The sequence below is a fragment of the Apodemus sylvaticus genome, chromosome 17 (genome assembly GCF_947179515.1).
Source record: "Apodemus sylvaticus chromosome 17, mApoSyl1.1, whole genome shotgun sequence".
Taxonomy (NCBI): Eukaryota; Metazoa; Chordata; class Mammalia; order Rodentia; family Muridae; genus Apodemus; species Apodemus sylvaticus.
Window position 1 is genome coordinate 3,845,585 of NC_067488.1, and position 19,548 is coordinate 3,865,132.

General features: G+C 42.9%; 2 protein-coding genes across 4 annotated transcripts in view; one reads left to right on the plus strand and one right to left on the minus strand.

Annotated features, from left to right (window-relative positions):
• Vps13b (vacuolar protein sorting 13 homolog B) overlaps positions 1-6,642 on the plus strand; it is a 564,131-nt gene extending 557,489 nt beyond the window's left edge. For all 3 annotated transcript variants that reach the window (XM_052160919.1, XM_052160921.1, XM_052160920.1), the window contains 3 exons: positions 533-635; positions 1,499-1,748; positions 5,256-6,642. In XM_052160919.1, the coding sequence (XP_052016879.1) occupies positions 533-635; positions 1,499-1,748; positions 5,256-5,504 (602 nt within the window). In that variant the 3' untranslated portion in view covers positions 5,505-6,642. The remainder of the gene's footprint in view (positions 1-532; positions 636-1,498; positions 1,749-5,255) is intronic.
• A 796-nt stretch (positions 6,643-7,438) lies between these two features.
• Positions 7,439-13,562, minus strand: LOC127667922 (cytochrome c oxidase subunit 6C-2). Its single transcript, XM_052161323.1, has 4 exons — positions 13,460-13,562; positions 12,524-12,646; positions 8,953-9,081; positions 7,439-7,558 (listed from the first exon to the last, which is right to left on the minus strand). The coding sequence occupies exons 2-3, from the start codon at positions 12,638-12,640 to the stop codon at positions 8,968-8,970; spliced, it is 231 nt and encodes a 76-aa protein (XP_052017283.1). The 5' UTR covers positions 12,641-12,646; positions 13,460-13,562; the 3' UTR covers positions 7,439-7,558; positions 8,953-8,967.
• Between the last annotated feature and the right edge of the window lie 5,986 nt (positions 13,563-19,548).

The window sequence follows — 19,548 nt, forward strand, 5'->3', positions numbered from 1 at the left end:
CACTCAGAAATAGAAATATTGTATTAAGCAGCAAATTCAAGTAATACTTTGAAAACAACTAAGTTTGAAATAACATGTAAGATACTATTCATGACTGGTTCTCTCAAGATCATTGCTTCCTCTAACTCAATGGTTCTCAACCTTCTCTACGCTGTGACCCTTTAATAATACAGTTCCTCCTGTCTGTGGTGACCCCCAACCATAAAATTATATTTGTTGCTACTTCATAACTGTAATTTTGCTACTGCTATGAGTTGTAATGTAAGTATGTGTTTTCCAGTGGCCTTAGGCGAGTTCTGTGAGAGGGTTGTGGGACCCGCAGGCTCAGAACCCCTGCTCTAAGTGTTAAGTATATCGAAGGCAGGATGAGCAGAGCTGCAGTGTTTAATGGCTGCCTGTACACCAACATCCAAAGACTATCCTCATTTTGAATCTGTCGCCTTATGGATAGCTGTAAGGCAGCATGGCTGTAGCATAGAACTGCTTGCCAGAAAATAAGTAGTGCGTGCACTTCTTTTGCTTCTCCCCACAGGTATTTTACATGGAGCTGGACTTTCTCAGCTTCCCAAACAACGGTGCCAACCAACACATCTGTATGCTGCCCAGGCTCCAAACAGCCACGTCAAATATGTCTGGTAACACCCGTGAGCCACTTGCTCAGTTTACATTGACACTGTTTGCTGATAGACCCTGGCTTTGGACATGTGTCCAGGGGAGACCAAAGGAACAGCTGTTTATGACACTGGTGTCTTGAGCAGTTCCGGGGAAAGGCTGCTCATTCCAGGTTAAATCTGGATAGAGAACTCTGCTCTGTGGGCTGGTTGTGGTGGAACCACTTAAGAGGCTGAGGCAGCCGGCGATGGTGGCGCACACCTTTAATCCTAGCACTTGGGAGGCAGAGGCAGGCGGATTTCTGAGTTTGAGGCCAGCCTGGTCTACAGAGTGAGTTCCAGGACAGCCAGGACTATACAGAGAAACCCTGTCTCGAAAAACAAAAACAAACCAAAAAAAAAAAAAAAATAACAAACAAACAAAAAAAAAAAGGCTGAGGCAGATTGTCAGTTCAAGGCCAGCTTGGGCAACAAGGAAGACCAAACAAAATCATCTCCTCTACTTGGTCTTAAGGATACACACTGTTTAAGTCTGGGCCTGCAACAAGGATCAAAATCAAGATCCACTATGGAACCAGAGTTCTGAGGGTGTCTTTTCTCATGGGAAGAATATAGCTAAATGAAGCATAGGAACTTTCCTCTCCAGAAGCAAGAATCAACTTGACCAGAAACAACTTGAAAATTGGCAGTATTTTTTAAGCCAATTATAGCTAATACAGAACTACTTTAATTAAGCTATAGTTAACAGTCCACTTTGTCCTGGGGGAATGGTTGGTTTTGTTGGTTTTGTTGGGGGGAGGGAGAACATACGCCAATCATTGATAAACAGTGAAAGCTGTTCTGTCTTTCTGGCTTGCTCTTGACCTCAGTTTCTTTCTTTTAAATAGGAAAATGCTTCAGTCTTTGGGTAGACCAGAAGTCCACATGGCCCTGGATGTGGTTCTGGTGAGGGGCTCAGGCCAGGAGCACGAAGGGTGCTTGCTGCTAACATCAGAAGTGCTCTTTGTCGTAAGCATCAGTGAGGACACACAACAACAAGCCTTCCCCATCACAGAGATCGACTGTGCACAGGACACCAAGCAAAACAACCTGCTCACTGTGCAGCTCAAGCAACCAAGAGTAGCCTGTGATGTGGAGGTACAGTTCCAACATCAGGATGACTGGGGCTAGCTTTCAGAAAGTTGAGATGTAGCCTCATCCCTGGTGCTTAGACATCTAGGAGACCAGGAGACTCAGGGGGAATTGTGAAGGAGATGAGGTAGACTAGAAGGGAGTAGAAAGGTCCACCCACCTATATTTTTGAACCGTTTAGAGAAAACCCTTTAAAGTCACAGGAACTCCCAGCCTCAGGCTGAGAGCTTCTGTGTGAAATATGACTCATTTGTCCTGGGGTTGAGGACTAAGGGTAAGATGGTGGTACAGTAGACTTAAGAGTGAGTACTCTGCAACCGCTGTACAAAGGGGGCCTTTGAACTGTGCAACAGGTGGCCACAAGTGTTGGGGTAGAGAAGGCTGCTGACGCTGAGGGTAGAGGGAGCGAAACCTTCCCTGTTCCTTTACCTAGACCAACCCACGAGTCTGGAAACTTCCATGAACACTTCTCTCTTTCTTCATACTCAGCACCTGTTCCCCTTTCCCCACAAGGGGATGATGCATGACCCAGTCCTGTAAATAGGGGCGCTTCCTGAGGACCACACTCTAGATGCACTAGCTAATGGCTCCTGGCAATATCTACATAGAATACATGTTCAGGAGTCAGGAGTGAGTGGCCCTGGCCTCCCAGTCAGTCCAACCAGTAAACAGATGCACCCGCTGGGAAACTGCTCTCTTCCTGTGGACCCCCCCTGGTGATGGCCTAGGCCATGCACCCTAAGTACTAATTTCAAAGACTCTTTAAAAATTGTTCTTCCATGAGATGGAAGTAATCCTTACTGGGAATTGAAGAGTGACAACCAAGATTACAAAACTACCCCCTACCCACCCCCCACAGGACCTGCCCAATTCTTCTTTCATGATCGTTGTCCTGATATGGGATCCTGTCTCCCTCACACTATTTGAGTACAATTATCTGACCAAATGGAAAGCAGCCAACCACAACATCTCCTGAGATCTCTTGTTTCTTGGACCATAATCAGTCGGGCTTTAAGCTGGGATTTGGCACCAATACTACACTGCTGTTTTCAGTTGATGACTTTCTGGGAATAAACAGGGGTCAGATGTCCAGGCTGACTTTATTAGCTTTATAATCTTCTGATCCAGTTGACAATAAAACAGCAGTGATCTAGCTACAGGATTTGGCAAAGGACAATGGCATTGTCTTCACATTCTTAGTCCTAGAGAAACATCCAAATCCCAAGAAATATCTGTGACCATTTTCCCCCTAAGTTGGCACAGACACACCTCAGATCTCCAGCTATGAGATTCATTCATCTTTTACTGGTGTCTAATTCTCATCCTCATTTGCATCTCTCTTTGAGGGTAGCAGGGGAACAGGACTGAGGCCTGTTGTTTTTATCATAATACAAGTCTATAGAAGCTGAAAGATGAGGCTATGAACTCACCAAGCTAAAAAGAAATGGAAGCTCAAAACCTGATGATAAAGGGATGAAGGAATGGCTGTTTCAGAGGCAGATACTCAAAGCAGACTCTCAAGACAGCCATTAAACAAGTACAAACTCACACAGCTCTGTCTTGTGCAGAGTGGATACCCGATGCATCAAGCTCACACAGCTGTCTTGTGCAGAGTGGATACCCGATGCATCAAGCTCACACAGCTCTGTCTTGTGCAGAGTGGATACCCGATGCATCAAGCTCACACAGCTCTGTCTTGTGCAGAGTGGATACCCAATGCATCAAGCTCACACAGCTCTGTCTTGTGCAGAGTGGATACCCGATGCATCAAGGTCCGTGCTGCACTCTCAGTATTGCTCCACTGTATTCTCACCTTCAATCCATAACCACTCCTTCCTAACCTACCCCAATGAAGAAAACTGACGCTGGCTGCAGGGCATCTTTCAAAGCCCCCTACTCAGGAGAGAAGAGCTGTGGGGGCATGGTGAGACTGTTTTCTCCACTTGTCCTGCTCAGATCAGACCTAGCACAATCCAGACCCACAGCCTGGTCAGGAAGGTTTCTGTGTGAAAACCAAGAGCAGCACTTCAAGCTCTGCGATGTGCCCTTTCACATTAGAGGCTAGAGACACAGCTCCTTGGGATTTTGGAAGGAATTAATTTGTAAATGACTTCATTGAGCTTATTCAAATATGGCAGGTTTTAGGTATTTTTTTAAAATACTTATTGCTTCTCTTGGTTAAATGCAGTCATTTTTTAGGGATAATTGCTTAATACGCCTGGCACATTATTAAAATCCCCTATGAGAGGCTCAAAATGAGTCAGGAGGTCAATTTATTCCTTGGCCAGGTTCCTTTCACAACACTGGCTTTCCTGTGCTGCTGTTCAGGAGGAGCAATTAAGCCCTTTTGTCTATTCAAAGCTCTCCAGCTGAGTTCTGGCCCCATCAAATGATATCATCAGCACTCTGCCTGTGCCTCTTAAGAGGGTTTCCTTTTCTTTCTCAAACTGAAAACTGTGACACCCAAACTAAAACACAAGCCTTAGCTTACTCCTCTGGCAGGACCGCCACTGTTTTTGGTAGGCTTGTACAACTTTTTATACTTTTAGCTGCATTTTTTTTCTGGGCCCTGTTTAAATTCTTTACATTACGACAACCCTGAGAACTAAAACACCCCTGTTAAAATGTTTATAATTCTTCCAGAATGGCCTTGCCAGTATTTAGTTGGTTAAAACACACACACACACACACAGAAAAAACAAACAAGGTCAGTAGCTACTAAATTCTGCAGACCACTGTCTAACTGCACATTCTCCACTGGGCTTGATCTGCATACTAGATAGCTGTGGACTTGAAGAATTTATGTCCTCAGTACCTTTGATGGTGCGTCCTCAGACAGCCGCCTTAAGAACGTAGGTAGTATATCTATCTCGGTTCCTTGCTCCACTGAAGATGAGCCAGACTTTTATGAACTATAAATGTAGTTTGCATCCTCCCCTTGCCATAAAAATTTCCCTATCCTCTGCCCAGTTTTTCTATTTTTTCTGGCTTTAAATCCTAGCATTTATAAAAACAGAAAATGTTACAGTTCAAGAAGGTGGTGGGGGGGGGGGGGGTTGTTCCTTAAAAATGTTCTGCCCAAAGCCACTGGTTTGCATGATGTACTCTTCTCTGCCTTCTGTCAAATATTGAGGTTCTGGGAACCAGAACAACTTTTTATTTTGGGATGTTGAGTCGCATACTAACTACATTTAAGCGGAGGAGGTAGTTTTCTCCTTTGTTCCTGGGCTGCCTGATAAAAGGCAATGACAAATGTGTTAACAGTATTATCAAATCGTTAACTTTAAACATGGAAATTGTATGCAAAATGAACTGTTTATTCAAAGGTTGTCCTGATGGTGTCATGGAGATCTAACTGTATGTGCTAAAAGTACATTTGGAATCGCTTTATCACAGAAGTGCTGGCTTAGACAGAATGGCTTACTAGATGACCTAGGAGACTAGTAGACAAGTAGATCCAGGAAAGTAATTCTGATGGCAACTAATTACGGAACCTTTGTTTTTGGAACCCAGATTGATGGTGCCCGGGAGAGACTGTCAGAGCAACAGTTTAACAGGCTCATGGACTACATTGCAAAAACATCTTGTCACCTGGCCCCCAGCTGCTCTTCTATGCAAGCAACATGTTCTGTGGTAGCTGTGGAGCCCCCACCTGCCACTGTTAAAACATACCATTATTTGGTTGACCCACATTTTGCTCAGGTATTCATTAGTAAATTTACCATGGTAAAGAACAAAGCACTGAGGAAAGGCTTCCCCTGAGCTCCTTTAAGGTAGGTGTTTGACATTTGCTGTGCAAGACAGAGTTCTAATATTCAACATGCGCACAAGGCCAGCACTTCTTTAGTTACCAATGTCGGTTACCTACTAGTTAGTTACCTACTAGTTTTGTAGGAATTTACATCTTACCTTCTCCCCAAAGAAACAAATGAAAATTCCAAATGGGAGAACAAATGATCAGCAAAATCCTATAAATGTTGTGTTCTTACCATACACAGAAAACCATTTTTCTCTAGGCCACATGCAGAAGTTTTCACTGGAATTTTAATCTGTTAATGATCTGCTATATAGTAAAATGTAGACAGGCCCTAGAAAACAGACCAAGAAATAAAACTCTACCACCTCTGTAATACTTAGAACTCTGCTGTTTCACTTGAATTTTTCACTTAACTACAGTATCATTCTTGTCAGAAAAACAATGAAATTCCCCTCAAAGTCTGTGTTCTACTGATTTCTAGTAAGACAGACTTAACTGCTCAGGTATATTTTGGAAAGCTTGTGTCTTACTAAGCTAAAAAGTAACATTTGTGCCTACCAACAAGAACAGAACATATTGGTTATAAGTTTGTTTGGGGATGAGTTAAAGACTCCAACCTTAAGGCTGACAGTGACTTCAGTCCAGACAGTTGCTCTGCTAAATTGATGTGACCAAGTATGGAGATATCCCTAGTGCCGGCCAAGAATTATTTAACATTGAAGGGCTTTGATCCAAGACGTGGAGTCACCAGCTATCCTCAGGAGTTAGTCAGCCTCATGGCCTCATCATCCACTGATGCCACTCATGCACAGGCCTGCAGTTTATTCCCCACAGCTGAAGTGTGGCAGTGAGACAGTGCTACTAATTTCAAAGGCCACTGACCTACAATCTCAGTCTGCTGGGCACACATCCCTACTACAGCACTAGTCCTGGAAAACATGTCCCTGGTGGACAATTCTAACCAAATATGAAGATCATCTCTGCAATTGGCCTGTTACACATTTAGGAAAGGAACATTTTTGTCGAACTCAAGAATAATTATTTTTAAGAATGTAAATATGTACTGATTCTTGTATGGCCTACGGTAATTTTACATATTGCTAGAAATTATTATATAAATAAAAGGTATTCCTGAATTACTGACCATGGATAAATGTGTGGTGTGAGTTTTTTCTTTGCAGATTTTCACTGATACCCCATTTTTAATAGCTCACTCACTCACTGAGTCTTTCTTACACAAGTTAAACTGTAAGAACTACTGATCAAACTTGCATTTTTATTCTGTCCACTGGATACACAGCAATCCTAGAGCTCTTGACCAGGATGCACACGGCCCTGGTTTCAATGCCTGCGTCACCACAAAATCTACATTCGGGCTATTTGTTTTAAGTGACTATCAGACATTCCTCAATACTAGTGAAGTATTTTCTGGATTAGACACATATCCCCATTCATTATACATATTGTTGGCTCATTAATAAAAATAATTTTTCTGATGGTAAGTCAGTTAACTCTTCTTTCTGGTGACAACAGCAATACCAAAGACTGGCAGTAAAATCCAAGGACAGATTCTCTTTAAAGAATGGTGTCTCTTGGGCTGGAGTGATAGCTAGCTCAGCTGTTAAAGGCTAGGCTCACAACCAAAAGTAAAAGAGTTAGCATCTCACCATGTATTCCAGGCTGCCCTGGAACTCACTCTACTGCCCTCCAACTCAAGGTTCAGTGATACATGTACCTGTGCCTCCTACAAGGGCTGATTTTACTGACAGGATTAGAACACCAAGACCAGAAGTACAGATGTTCATAGGTACTCCAGGACACCAAAGCCAGGACCAAATAACTGCAGAAGTTGTCTTTATAATATTTACCTAGAGTTATTAGAACAATAGGGGTCAGATTTTTAAAGGCCCTGAATTATCCATAATAACCAAGCAAACACTTACTGTCCATATAATTATTGTTTATTGAGAGAGAACTACTCCTTAGTCCACATAGTCATGTTTCATAGTTCAGGAACACAGGTCAGCATGAAGTTCTATGGAGCACAGTCCAAAGAATTCTATGGAGAGAAACATAATGGCTGTGTGAATGATGAACAGTCTTTATTACTACCATCCATAATGTCTAGTCCTGCTAGACCATAAACTTTCTAAAATGTAAAGACACATCTCAATATAGTAAACTACAGATGAATCTATTACTAACCTGCAACTTGATGAAAAACTGAAAGCTTTTCCTTTAGAATCAGCAGAAAAGAAAAGATGCCAATTCTTGCCACTTCTATTCAACATAGTATTAAAAGTCCTAATCAGAAAAATCAGTTGAGAAAAAGAAAATACACCCAAAAATCGTAAATTCTGTAGGTAACATTTGTTGTAGGGCATGAAATCAAAACACTAAACTTAAAATACAAACAATTCTACTTATAATTACTTTGAAACTAATAGAACACTTATGAATAGAATACTGAGCATAGCTATAAAGCGCTGCTGAAATATTACAATACTCCAATATTATGTCTATACACTCCAGAGCAATCTACAGACTAATGTAATCCTTATCAAAAACCCAACCATTTTTTTGTAGAAAAAGAAAAACCGGCCAGGCGGTGGTGGCACATGCCTTTAATCCCAGCACTTGGGAGGCAGAGGCAGGCGGATTTCTGAGTTTGAGGCCAGCCTGGTCTACAGAGTGAGTTCCAGGACAGCCAGGGCTACACAGAGAAATCCTGTCTTGAAAGGGAAAACAAAGGAAAAAAAAAAAGAAAACCCACTCTAAAATTTAGAGATTCTCAAGGGACCTCAAATAGCTCAAAGAACTGTGGGGGTTGGGATGAAGGACTCATATATAATGAAACCACTGTGGTACTGACATGATAAGCAAACCAGGCTTGTGTGATGAGTGATGGTTCAGAATGTGGATGCTTGCTATACAAGGATACTAGTTCAAATCCCCAGCTCCCACATAAAAAATCAGGCATGACAGTGCATTAAAACCCCAGCATTGGAGGACCAGAACCATGTGGATCTTAGGAGCTCACTGGCCAACTAGTCTAGATGAAACAGCTTCTTGTTAACAAGAGACTACCTTAACAGACAGGCAAGAAGCAACAGAGAAAACATCTAAGGGTCCTTCATTCAAAGGGGAAGGCCAATTTTTTAAATATATTCTTGGGACAACAAATTATCTGTACACTAAAGAATGAGGCTGGGCCTTGCCATTACACTCTAAACAAAATTACCTTAAAATGGAGAGCGGAGGAGAGCAGCGGTTCCCAACCTTCCTAATGAATACAGTTCCACATGTGGTAATGACCCCCAACCATAACATTATTTCATTGCTACTTCCTAACTATACTTTGGCTACTGTTATGAACTATAATGTAAATATCTGACATGTAGAGTATCTGAAATGAAAACCCCTCTTAGACATAACTTAAAATGACTGCATTACCTTTGCATTCAGAAATCACTTCGCACTCTGAAAGATACCAGCCTTCCTCATCTCTTCAAAGTCTTTCATGGAGTCATAATTCCTGTAGAAATCTGCATACGCCTTCTTTCTTGGCTCAGCCACGCCAAACTGAAAGGTCACACAGTCCATTACAGAGCTTGCTCTTCAGATGATCAGAAGTACATAAAAACAAGAGAAGCTAACAACATACTTGTGCTCAGTCTTTACTGAACTCTCTATTTCCTAGACGAGGGGTGACACCATGAAAGGAAGTCTTGTGGCAACTATACAACAAGAAGCTCCCCACTTCCCTAGGGACAGATTACCCCTATTCTGGGGTAGGGTTGTTTGTCCAGAGTTGTATGTGTTTGGTACAAAGAATGTGAAATTAAAGATAATACAAAATAAACAAATAGCTTTCCTTCTAGCAAACCATAATAAATATTGCCAGTAGAAATGGTAACATGGGCTGGGCAGTGGTGGTACACGCCTATAATCCCAGCACTTGGGAGCCAAAGGCGGCAGATTTCTGAGTTCAAGGCCAGCCTGGTCTACAGAATGAGTTCCAGGACAACCAGGGCTACACAGAGAAACCCTGTCTCAAAAAACTTAAAAAAATAAAATAAAATAAAAAAATAAAGGAAAAAGAAGAAATCCTGGGCTCAACTTAAGCAGAATGTGATTTTTTTTTCATCTTTTTTTTTTCCCAGACATCCAAATAAACAAAAGGTTAGCCCAAGACAAATTTTCACTCTTCTTAGGCTAGGGACACCCATCTTCTTTTCCCCACAGACACCAAACCTCCTAGACTTCCAACTCTGGGACTTGTATGTACCAGGACACTGGGATAAGCAGTTAAAACTGCTAACACATTCGCCCCCAAGGTTTTTGTGTTGGTTAGTATCCCAACATTCCCTTGCTCAGATCTCAGACTTAGAATAAATTATAACACCAAGTTTCCAGGTTTCTTGGTTGTCAGCTTTACATTGATATACCTGGGAAGAGGGAACCTGTAGGCATGTCTGCACTGCATCTTTAATTGCTAATTGGTGAAGGAGGACTCAACCAACTACAGGCAAGTGCCAGCCCTTGGCAGGCAGTCTTAGGTTACAGGTAGCTGAGGGAACAAGCTAGCGAGCAGGACTCCTCCTCGGCTTCTCTGTGACTGTAGCCTGCAAGCTAAGTAAATCCTTTGTTCCTCAAGGTGCTTTTCATCAGTTTTTATCAATCACAGCCACAGAAAGGGAACTGGAACAATTCTAAAAATGTTAGATGGTTTGTGGGGGGGAATTTTCAATCTAATAAACTCATGAGACAAGTCATTTGATAAATCTTGATGCCTTTCATCCTCGAGGGTCATGTGTTACAGGATTTTCCCTGTCCAATCACATTAGGACAGTAGAAGGCCTGTGATTGGACAGGAAAAGAGAGGTGGAGCTAAGAGTTGGGGGGACAGAGGTCACAGGAGAAGGGAGGAGAACTGAGATGGTATCAGACATGGACCTGCATGACATTCACTAGCACAAATAGCTCTATAACCTTTTTATAAGGTTAGAAATATTGGGATAGAGCTTTTATCATTGTCAATCAGCTCTTAAATCACTGTATTGGCGTCTTGTAAATTGAAATATTTTTACATAAAATCTGAGTGGTTAATTAAGCTTTAAGAGTTTTGATTTACTTGGTTACTGGAATGTGGGTCCACCTATTAAAGGGGTTTATGGCAGAAAGAAAACACAGCTGGTGGGCTGGAGAGATGGCACTGAGGTTAAGAGCACTGACTGCTCTTCTGAAGGTCCTGAATTCAAATCCCAGCAACCACATGGTGGCTCACAACCATCCCTAATGAGATCTGATGCCCTCTTCTGGGGTGTATGAAGACAACTACAGTGTACTTGCATATAATAAATAAATAAATCTTTAAAAAAAGAAAGAAAACACAGCTGTGATGCTGTGGGAGCTAGCTGGGAGAGAATAGCTCGGCAGTGAGAACACATGGCGCTGAGGCCTGACGGCAGGAGAAATGGCGGGCTCACCTTTTTAATAATTCCTTCAACAGTCATGTTTAAGTGTACATGCAAACATACCATACTGGGTTTGCTTCTCTGGAGTACCATAATATACTAAGCAGGCCAACCATGAGTTATTTGTTAGAACAAGAACAATTTTTCATTAACATAATTAGAGAAACAGAAACTTGTTAGTGATCCCAAGAAATGAAAACACCACAATTTTATAACCTCACCTAAATTAGCATATATTATATTTTAAATGGGACACTCTTAAGTCTAGACTTTAAGGACCAGCAAGGCTGGTCGCTCAGTAGAAAGGTGCTTGTCACAAGCTTGATGGGTTCCTGGGACTTCACATGGTGAAGACAACTCTTGCAAGTTCTCCTGACTTACACACATGCAAGGAAAGCACAGGGCCAATATACATACATACATACATACATACATACATATCCCAAATTTTCTCATAGTTTTATTACAAAAGCATTCATGATAACAAATTTTTTTTTTTGGATTTGGATTTTTCTAGACAGGGTTTCTCTGTGTAGCCCTAGCTGGCCTGGAACTCACTCTGTAGACCAGGCTGGCCTCCATCCGCCTGCCTCTGCCTCCCAGAGTGCTGGGATTGCAGATGTGCGCCACCACCGCCGGGCCTCAGAAGATCTTAAGTAACAACATAATCTGAATTAAGAGAGAGGGTGTAGTAACAGCATTACAGTTTATAGAAGAGCCGGGCATGGTAGGATACACCTTTAGTCTCGGCACAGAGGGAGAAAACAAACATTTCTGAAGAATCCACTTTAGACACTTCCTATCAGGTGGAGCTGCAGTCTCTGTGTGTGGTCTACATAACAAGTTTTAGGTCATCCAAAGCTGTATAGTGAGACTCTTCTCACCACCCCCTCAGACTGGCAAAGGCACAGCGTTTTAAAATGCTGCTCTTTAAAATGCTGCTCTTGCCAATCCTTCCAAGCTGCTGAGATGAGTAGCTGTTTTTTCTATACCCTGCATTATCTGCCCTGTTAAAGGCAGGATTTCCTTCTCCCCAGATGCATGAACCTTACAATACCTCATTATGCAATTACATCTGGAAATAACATTAAGATCAAAATGACATTGGCCCTAACTTTTTAGGAGGAAATTCATCAAGTTATAGAAGGCCATGTGAGGAAGAAGACAAAAGAGAAAGGATTTAGAAGTCATTAACCCTGATCTTAAAAACCGAGAGTATGGTGGTTCACACCTTTGATCCCAGCATTCAGGAGGTACAGGAATCACATGAGTCTAGCCAGGTTATATAGCAAGACACTATCTCAAAAATAAAACCCTGTGAGAAAGCAAATTTCTGTGTTTAGCCCACTCAGTCTGGTTCTTTGATATAGCATACACAGCTTGAAGACAGGGTCAACTACATGGGTTCCTGTCACGTAGAAACCTATGGGAGGTAAAAGAGGAAATATCTTGAAGAGAGTTTCTTTTTAAGAAAGCTCTTAGCTAGGTTCAAAAAATAAATGTTTTAAAGGAACAGCTTGTGACCTAAAGCACAAGCAAGCACATACCTTATAGGCAGCAGCAACTCCCAGGGCCACAGTGAATGCGCCGACAATATGAACCCGCAGACGCTTGGCCAGAAGACCACGCATCTGTGGTTTCGGCAACAGCGCATCGGAACTCATGGTAGCCTTTGCAAGTAAAACAAAAAGGCAGAAAAAAAAAAAAAACCTTAGAACAGGGTAAGTGGCTGAATGAACTCTACATGCACAGCGTTATCTTAGTATCGACAACCGTGGACTGGCTCCTCCTGCAAAGGTTCAGTAACGTAGGCAGCTTCCTCTTTGGCCGCTCCTCTCCTATGCAGTTCCACTACCCGCAACAAGGCGGTAACAGGCAAAACCAGCAACCGATGAGCCAAAACTACTACAGCAGTGTCCCCCTCCACAGAGAAGCAGACGCGACCTAGCCACTGCCTTTTCAGAAGAAAAAGCCTTCGGCGAGAACTCAGGTCACCGAGACTGGGATTGGGGCCCAGCGAGCGCCCCGAGGGCCGGTGAGGGAGGCGCGACAGGTCGGGGACCCTCCAGCTTCCCAGCTCCACTCCCACCCAGGCCGACCACCGGGGTCCCTCGGTGCCTGGGTCCCCTCCAAGGTCGCATCCCAGGCCCCACAGGTCAAACGACCCAACCAAGGTCACGCTGGCCGCGGCAAAATACTCGGGGAAACGGGACGGGGCGGCCACCAGCGAGGCCCTGGGGCCCCGCAGAGCTCCTCCAAGGCCCGACCGCGCACGCGGGTAGACGGCGCGGCCGCCGGAGCTCCCGGGCCCGTCAGGCCCGCAGCCTCCTGAGGACGCGGCGGGGACAAGCGCGGCCACGAGGAAGGTAGGCCCACGGCTCCACTGGGCTGGGACTACAACACATCCTAGTTAGCCGCCCCACGAGAAGCCGAAAGCCGCAGTTGTCAAACCCCAAGATCTCCTCTCTCTCCACCATTCTCACCTCTACACCAACGTCCTTCCCGGTTCTCGGAGAAACGGAGAGCCTTCAGCAGCACGCATGCGCAGGAGTCGATAGAGGACCGGGCGACGGTGGCCTAAGGAGTTCAAAAGTGTGCAAACGCGCATTCAACTTGTCACAGTTGAACCCTTTGCCAGTTACACTAGGCTTTTCTTCTAGGTGGGACCTTGAAAACGAGTCCTGAGTACCTACAAAGGTTTCTTCCGTAAATTACAAATATTAATCGTGCCCAGTGTGGTGAACTTATTAAGGAATTCATATATATTTCACATGTGGGGAAAAATAATATACTCTATAAATACACTGTATCATCTTGTTGAATGAAAAATTGGGCGCAGTAAAGAAACCAAATTAGCCTCTGCGTGAGTGAAAGGGAAAGTTGTACTCTAAAGTGCCAAGGCTGTCTGTCTACCGAGGAAAGCAGAGAAAAGCGACAGAGGCAGTCTTTAGCTAGACAGACGACAGACGAGAGAGCCTAGGGGCTGGCACTGACCTAGACTGCTAATCCGCACCCCAGTGATATATTAATGAAAGAGCTTCCCTTCACTTTTGCCCGGACTTTGGAGGACGATTCCTTTTAGCAAGCAGGAACTTTATTTAAGCCTCTGAGGGCGGTTTTTTCTAAATGCCCAACCTTGAGAAAAGGCCTATCTTGGGGTCCTGACATTTGTGTCAAAGGACTGCCCAAACCACAAGCATTTCACTACTGCTACCTCGGCCCAATAAACGCTTGGTTTTGGCAAAGAGCAAAAAGGCCAATTTTACAGTTTAACAGATGTAATTTTAGAACCCACGCTGTGGAACAAACTAGAGATGTGATTCTGCTTAACAAATCTGAGCAAATCAGAATGGGTATTTGTGTTGGGTTCTTAATAAAAAATAACTTCTGAACAGAAACAACAGGGCTGCTTTTGGAAAGCCGGCTAAAGAAGATGACTTTTAGTGCCTTGGGATGTTTATCTTTAGTGATGTAAACTAGATTCACAAGTGTTACTTAAGTCAGCTGAGTAAGCCTACTTTATATATATGCCGGGTTTAGAGGGCTTAGGAACGCTAGTTGAGCAGTGACGCATGCACCATCAATGTATGGAGAATAACTGAATAACTGAAGGTGTGAAACCACTGAACTGGCCCACCCCATGGTTACAAAGAAAGGCTCACAGGATCAGAGTACCAGGGCTATGGTGAGTCCCACCCATTGAGAACAGCTGGCTACCACAAGTTTTGAGCCAAATTTAAACAAGCTTTATTAAATACTGGCCAGTTCAGTGGACACTGTCCCACTAGGAGTCCCAGAATATGGCACCAAATTATGACTTGGTCAGAGGCTTATAAAGACAAACCCCAAAAGGTCAGTACTTCCCATCTTCGTTCGTCCCGTCAGGGGCATGATGTAGTTCCATAACTGCCTCTAGCCTGCTTCCAGCTATGTGTGGTCAAGCTCATCCTGTGAAGCTGGCATCCAAGGCTGTTTATAGAAAACACCGTGCTTCACCATCTTACATAAGCAGCAGCCCCCCAGCATTCCAGAAGTTACCCATCCTCGGGAGTGAGGCTTACAGGTTAGAGGCATGTTTGTTTGATAGATCTCTTAAGCCCAGTAATTTAAATCTAGGACACAACTTTAACCTTTACACTGGGAGTGAGGGGAAACAAAATGGAAAAAAAATAAGAAGAAAGATTTTGTATGACAGTAAACAGTCTGAGAGGTCTTTGAACTGATACAATGTGGAAGAATTTTAATCCAGCAACAAAGTGGCTCTGGCATGAGATGACGTCAAAAGACCTTCTAGGTCTATATGATCCAGCCAAATGCAAACACATCCTAGATTACAGTATGATTTGGCCAGGAAAAAAAAAAAAAAAAAAAAAAACGCCCTTAGTACACACCTTTAGTCCCTAACAGTGAAGGTCAGGTTCCGCTGTGCCAGGAAATGTTCCTGAACCCCATAAGACCACTAAGGAGCCAATTCCAATGCAATCACACTAGGACCCCCCCCTCTCTCTTTGGTTTTTTTGTTTTTTTTTGTTTGTTTGCTTGTTTGTTTGTTTGTTTGTTTGTTTTTTGGGTGTTTTTGTTTTTGTTTTGAGACAGGGTTTCTTTGTGTAGCCTTGGTTGTTCTGGAACTCACTTTGAAGATCAGGCTAGCCTTGAACTCAGAAATCTGCCTGCCTCTGCCTCCCAAGTGTTGGGATTATAAAGGCATGCGTCTACCAAGATTGCTCTTTTGAGACTGGGTTACCTCACTTAGTATGATGTTCTCCAGCTCCATTCATTTGTCTAAGAATTTATGAATTCGTTGTTTCTAATGGCTGAATAGAACTCCATTGTGTAAATATACCACATTTTTTTGTATCCATTCCTCTGTTGAGGGACACCTGGGTTCTTTCCAGCTTCTGGCTATTATAAATAGGGCTGCTATGAATAGTTGAGCATGTGTCCTTATTACATGCTGAAGAATCCTCTGGGTATATGCCCAGGAGAGGTATAGCAGGGTCCTCTGGAAGTGTCATGTCCAGTTTTCTGAGGAACCGCCAGACTGATTTCCAACGTGGTTGTACCATCTTGCAATCCCACCAGAGTGGAGGAGTGTTCCTCTTTCCCCACATCCTCGCCAACACCTGCTGTCTCCTGGGTTTTTAACCTTAGCCATTCTGACTGGTGTGAGGTGAAATCTCAGGGTTGTTTTGATTTGCATTTCCCTAATGATTAATGATGTTGAACATTTCTTAAGGTGCTTCTCAGCCATCCGAAGTTCTTCATGTGAAAATTCTTTGTTTAGCTCTGTACCCCACTTTTTAATAGGGTTATTTGGTTCTCTGGGGTCTACCTTCTTGAGTTCTTTGTACATATTAGATATTAGCCCTCTGTTGGATTTAGGGTTGGTGAAGATCCTTTCCCACTTTTTCCCATCTTTTTTTCCACTGGATATTTTCAGCTCCTTTGTCGAAGATCAAGTGACCATAGGTGTGTGGGTTCATTTCTGGATCTTCAATCCTAGTCCATTGATCCACTTGCCTGTCATTGTACCAATACCATGCAGTTTTTATCACTATTGCTCTGTAGTAATGTTTGAGGTCCTGGATACTCATTCCCCCATAAGTTCTTTTACTGTTGAGAATAGTTTTAGCTATCCTGGGTTTTTTGTTATTCCAGATGAATTTGAGAATTGCTCTTTCTAACTCTATGAAGAACTGAGTTGGGATTTTGATGGAGATGGCATTGAATCTGTAGATTGCTTTTGGCAAGATGGCCATTTTAACTATATTAATCCTGCCAATCCACAAGCATGGACGATTTTTTCCATTTTCTGAGGTCTTCTTCAATTTCCTTCTTCAGAGATCTGAAGTTCTTGTCGTATAAAGTTCACTTGGTAGGTTAGAGTCACCCCAAGATACTTTGTGGCTATTGTGAAGGGGGTCATTTCCCTAATTTCTTTCTCAGTCTGCTTATCCTTTGAGTATAGAAAGACTACTGATTTGCTTGAGTTGATTTTATAACCAGCCACTTTGCTGAAGTTGTTTATCAGCTGTAGGAGTTCTGTGGTGGAGTTTTTTAGGACACTTAAGTAGACTATTACATCATTTGCAAATAGTGATAGTTTGGCTTCTTCCTTTCCAATTTGTACCTTCCTTTGACCTCCTTATGTTGTCTAATTGCTCTAGCTATAACTTCAAGTACTATATTGAAAACATATGGAGAGAGAGGGCAGCCTTGTCTAATCCCTGATTTTAGTGGGATTGCTTCAAGTTTCTCTCCATTTAGTTTGATGTTGGCTACCAGTTTGCTGTATATTGCTTTTACTATGTTTAGATATGGGCCTTGAATTCCTGTTCTTTCCAAGACTTTAAGCATGAAAGGATGCTGAATTTTGTCGAATGCTTTTTCATATGTTTTTTTTTCTTTGAATTTGTTTATGTAGTGGATAGCATTGCTGGATTTCTGTATATTGAACCATCCCTGCATCCCTGGGATGAAGCCTACTTGATCATGGTGAATGATCATTTTGATGTGTTCTTGGATTCAGTGGGCAAGAAGTTTATTGAGTATTTTTGCATCAATATTCATAAGGGATATTGGGCTGAAATTCTCTTTCTTTGTTAAATCTTTGTGTTGATAAGTGGATATTAGCCTAGAACTTGGAATACTCAAGACATAATCCACATATTAAATGATGTCCAAGAAGAACGGAGGAGTGGCTCCTGATTCTGGAAAGACTTAGTGCAGCAGTATAGGGGAATACCAGAATAGGGAAGTGGGAAGGGGTGGATGGGGGAATAGGGGAGGGAAGAGGGCTTATGGGACGTGAAATGTAAATAAAAATATGTGGAATACATAAAAATAAATAAATAGATAGATAAATAAATAAATAAAGGCCACCGCTGCCCAGCCGCACTCTTTATTCAAGCTCGAGTTGGGGGCCACACCGCCTTCTCTGACTCAGGAGAACAGGAGCAGAACCCTAGGCACAGTTTCAGGAAATCATGTATACAGGCAAAAAGGGCTGTCTAGCTTGGTACACATTTGACTATGGGCCATTATGGCCTTTAACATAATTGGCTAGTGCTGGGAGCTAAACCATAAACTTAACTTCTGTTTTCCTCCTGATTGGTAATTGTTAGGAAGTGAAGTGTCAGGGGCAGAATTGTAACCTGGGGGTGCAGATTTGTTGGGGAGTAACCTGGAAACGTGCTAGATGTAGGTTTTGTAGGGGGATAACCTGGAAACCGGCATTAGTAGAAGCTCTTGTTGTTGAGGGTAACCTGGAAACTGGTGCCTGTTGGTTAATTTGAGTTCAACTTTAGGTCAGGTTCTCTAAGATGGAGTCTGAACCCAAAAGAACTACTCTCGCAGTTCATTTGTCGAAAGAAACAGCCATGTTTGAAAGTGGTGTCTAATTGAGGGGCTGACAAAGTGCCAACTCAGAGAAAGATTCAACAGAATGAGTCAGAGATAGAACAGCACGGGAAAAGGCTACTCAAGAACAGCAAGACAGTGACGGAAGGTACATGTCTAGGGCAGTTTTACAGAGAAAGGTTGCAGGGAACAAGCTAGACACAGGTGAAGACAGAACAAGCCAGAGAATGAGAAGGAGCCAGAAGACTAGAATATATTCCCAAAGTTAATTTGAGGCGGAGAAGAGCAATTCAGGCAGAAGCCAGATTGAATCAGTTAGTTTGAAAGACTAGAATGTCCTGAGGTTAGAAGCTTTCAGACAAAGGCCTAGGGATAGCTAGAAAGAAATGCACTGGGCTCAGGGTAAACTCTCATTTCATCCCTTCATCAGAAGAAATAAAAGAGGCATTTACAATACAGGCTGTTCAGATTGAGCTGGTATTAGATGCCTTTGCCAGCCTTTGAGGGTGGAATTAAGGGAGGTTCCTGGTAAACGAAATCCCACATTTAGGCACCTGCTTACCTAGCCAATGCCACACTGTGTAGGGCACCAGCACCAGCACTGCCATCTTGGAACTAGCACATAGCACTTGAAAGTGAGAGACCTCTACCCCTGTGTGGTGTACAACTGTGGACCCCAGAGCCTCTGGAAGAAAAATCCTCTTGTTATTGCATCAAGACCGTTTCTCGCGAGTGATATGGGTGTTGCCTTCCGAGGCGTGGGGTGCTGGGGCACCCTCGTCTTTCGGGTCTTACAAAAGCATCTCACCTCTGTCTTTCTGTTACAGCTAGCAATATCTTACTTGATGGTGGAATCAGGATAGTGCTCGCTTCATAGAATGAGTGCTGGAACAATTCCAGGAGCATTGATGTTAACTTCTCTTCAGATCTTTTGTATAAAATGCCTAGTACAGGTCTTGTTGGTATGTCTTTATTACGGCCTTCACCTCAGTTGTGGATCTGTCTATGTTGATCATAGCCTCTAGATTAAAATTTGGTAGATCATTTGTGTCTAGAACTCTACTAATTCCTTCTAAATTTTCCACATTTTTAGAATATGTTTTCAAAAAGTCCCTAGTAATCTCTGGACTTCATCATAATTTGTAGTAACTCCCTCTTTTATTTTTATTAATTTAGGTCTTCTCTTTCCTCCTTTCAGTAAAGATAGCTAGGG

Coding starts and splice junctions, on each gene's coding strand:
- LOC127667922 (XM_052161323.1), bottom strand. CDS start 12,640: ATGAGTTCCGATGCGCTGTTGCCGAAACCACAGATGCGTGGTCTTCTG. Junction 9,082..12,523: donor GAGTTGCTGCTGCCTATAAG/GTATGTGCTTGC, acceptor GTGACCTTTCAG/TTTGGCGTGGCTGAGCCAAG.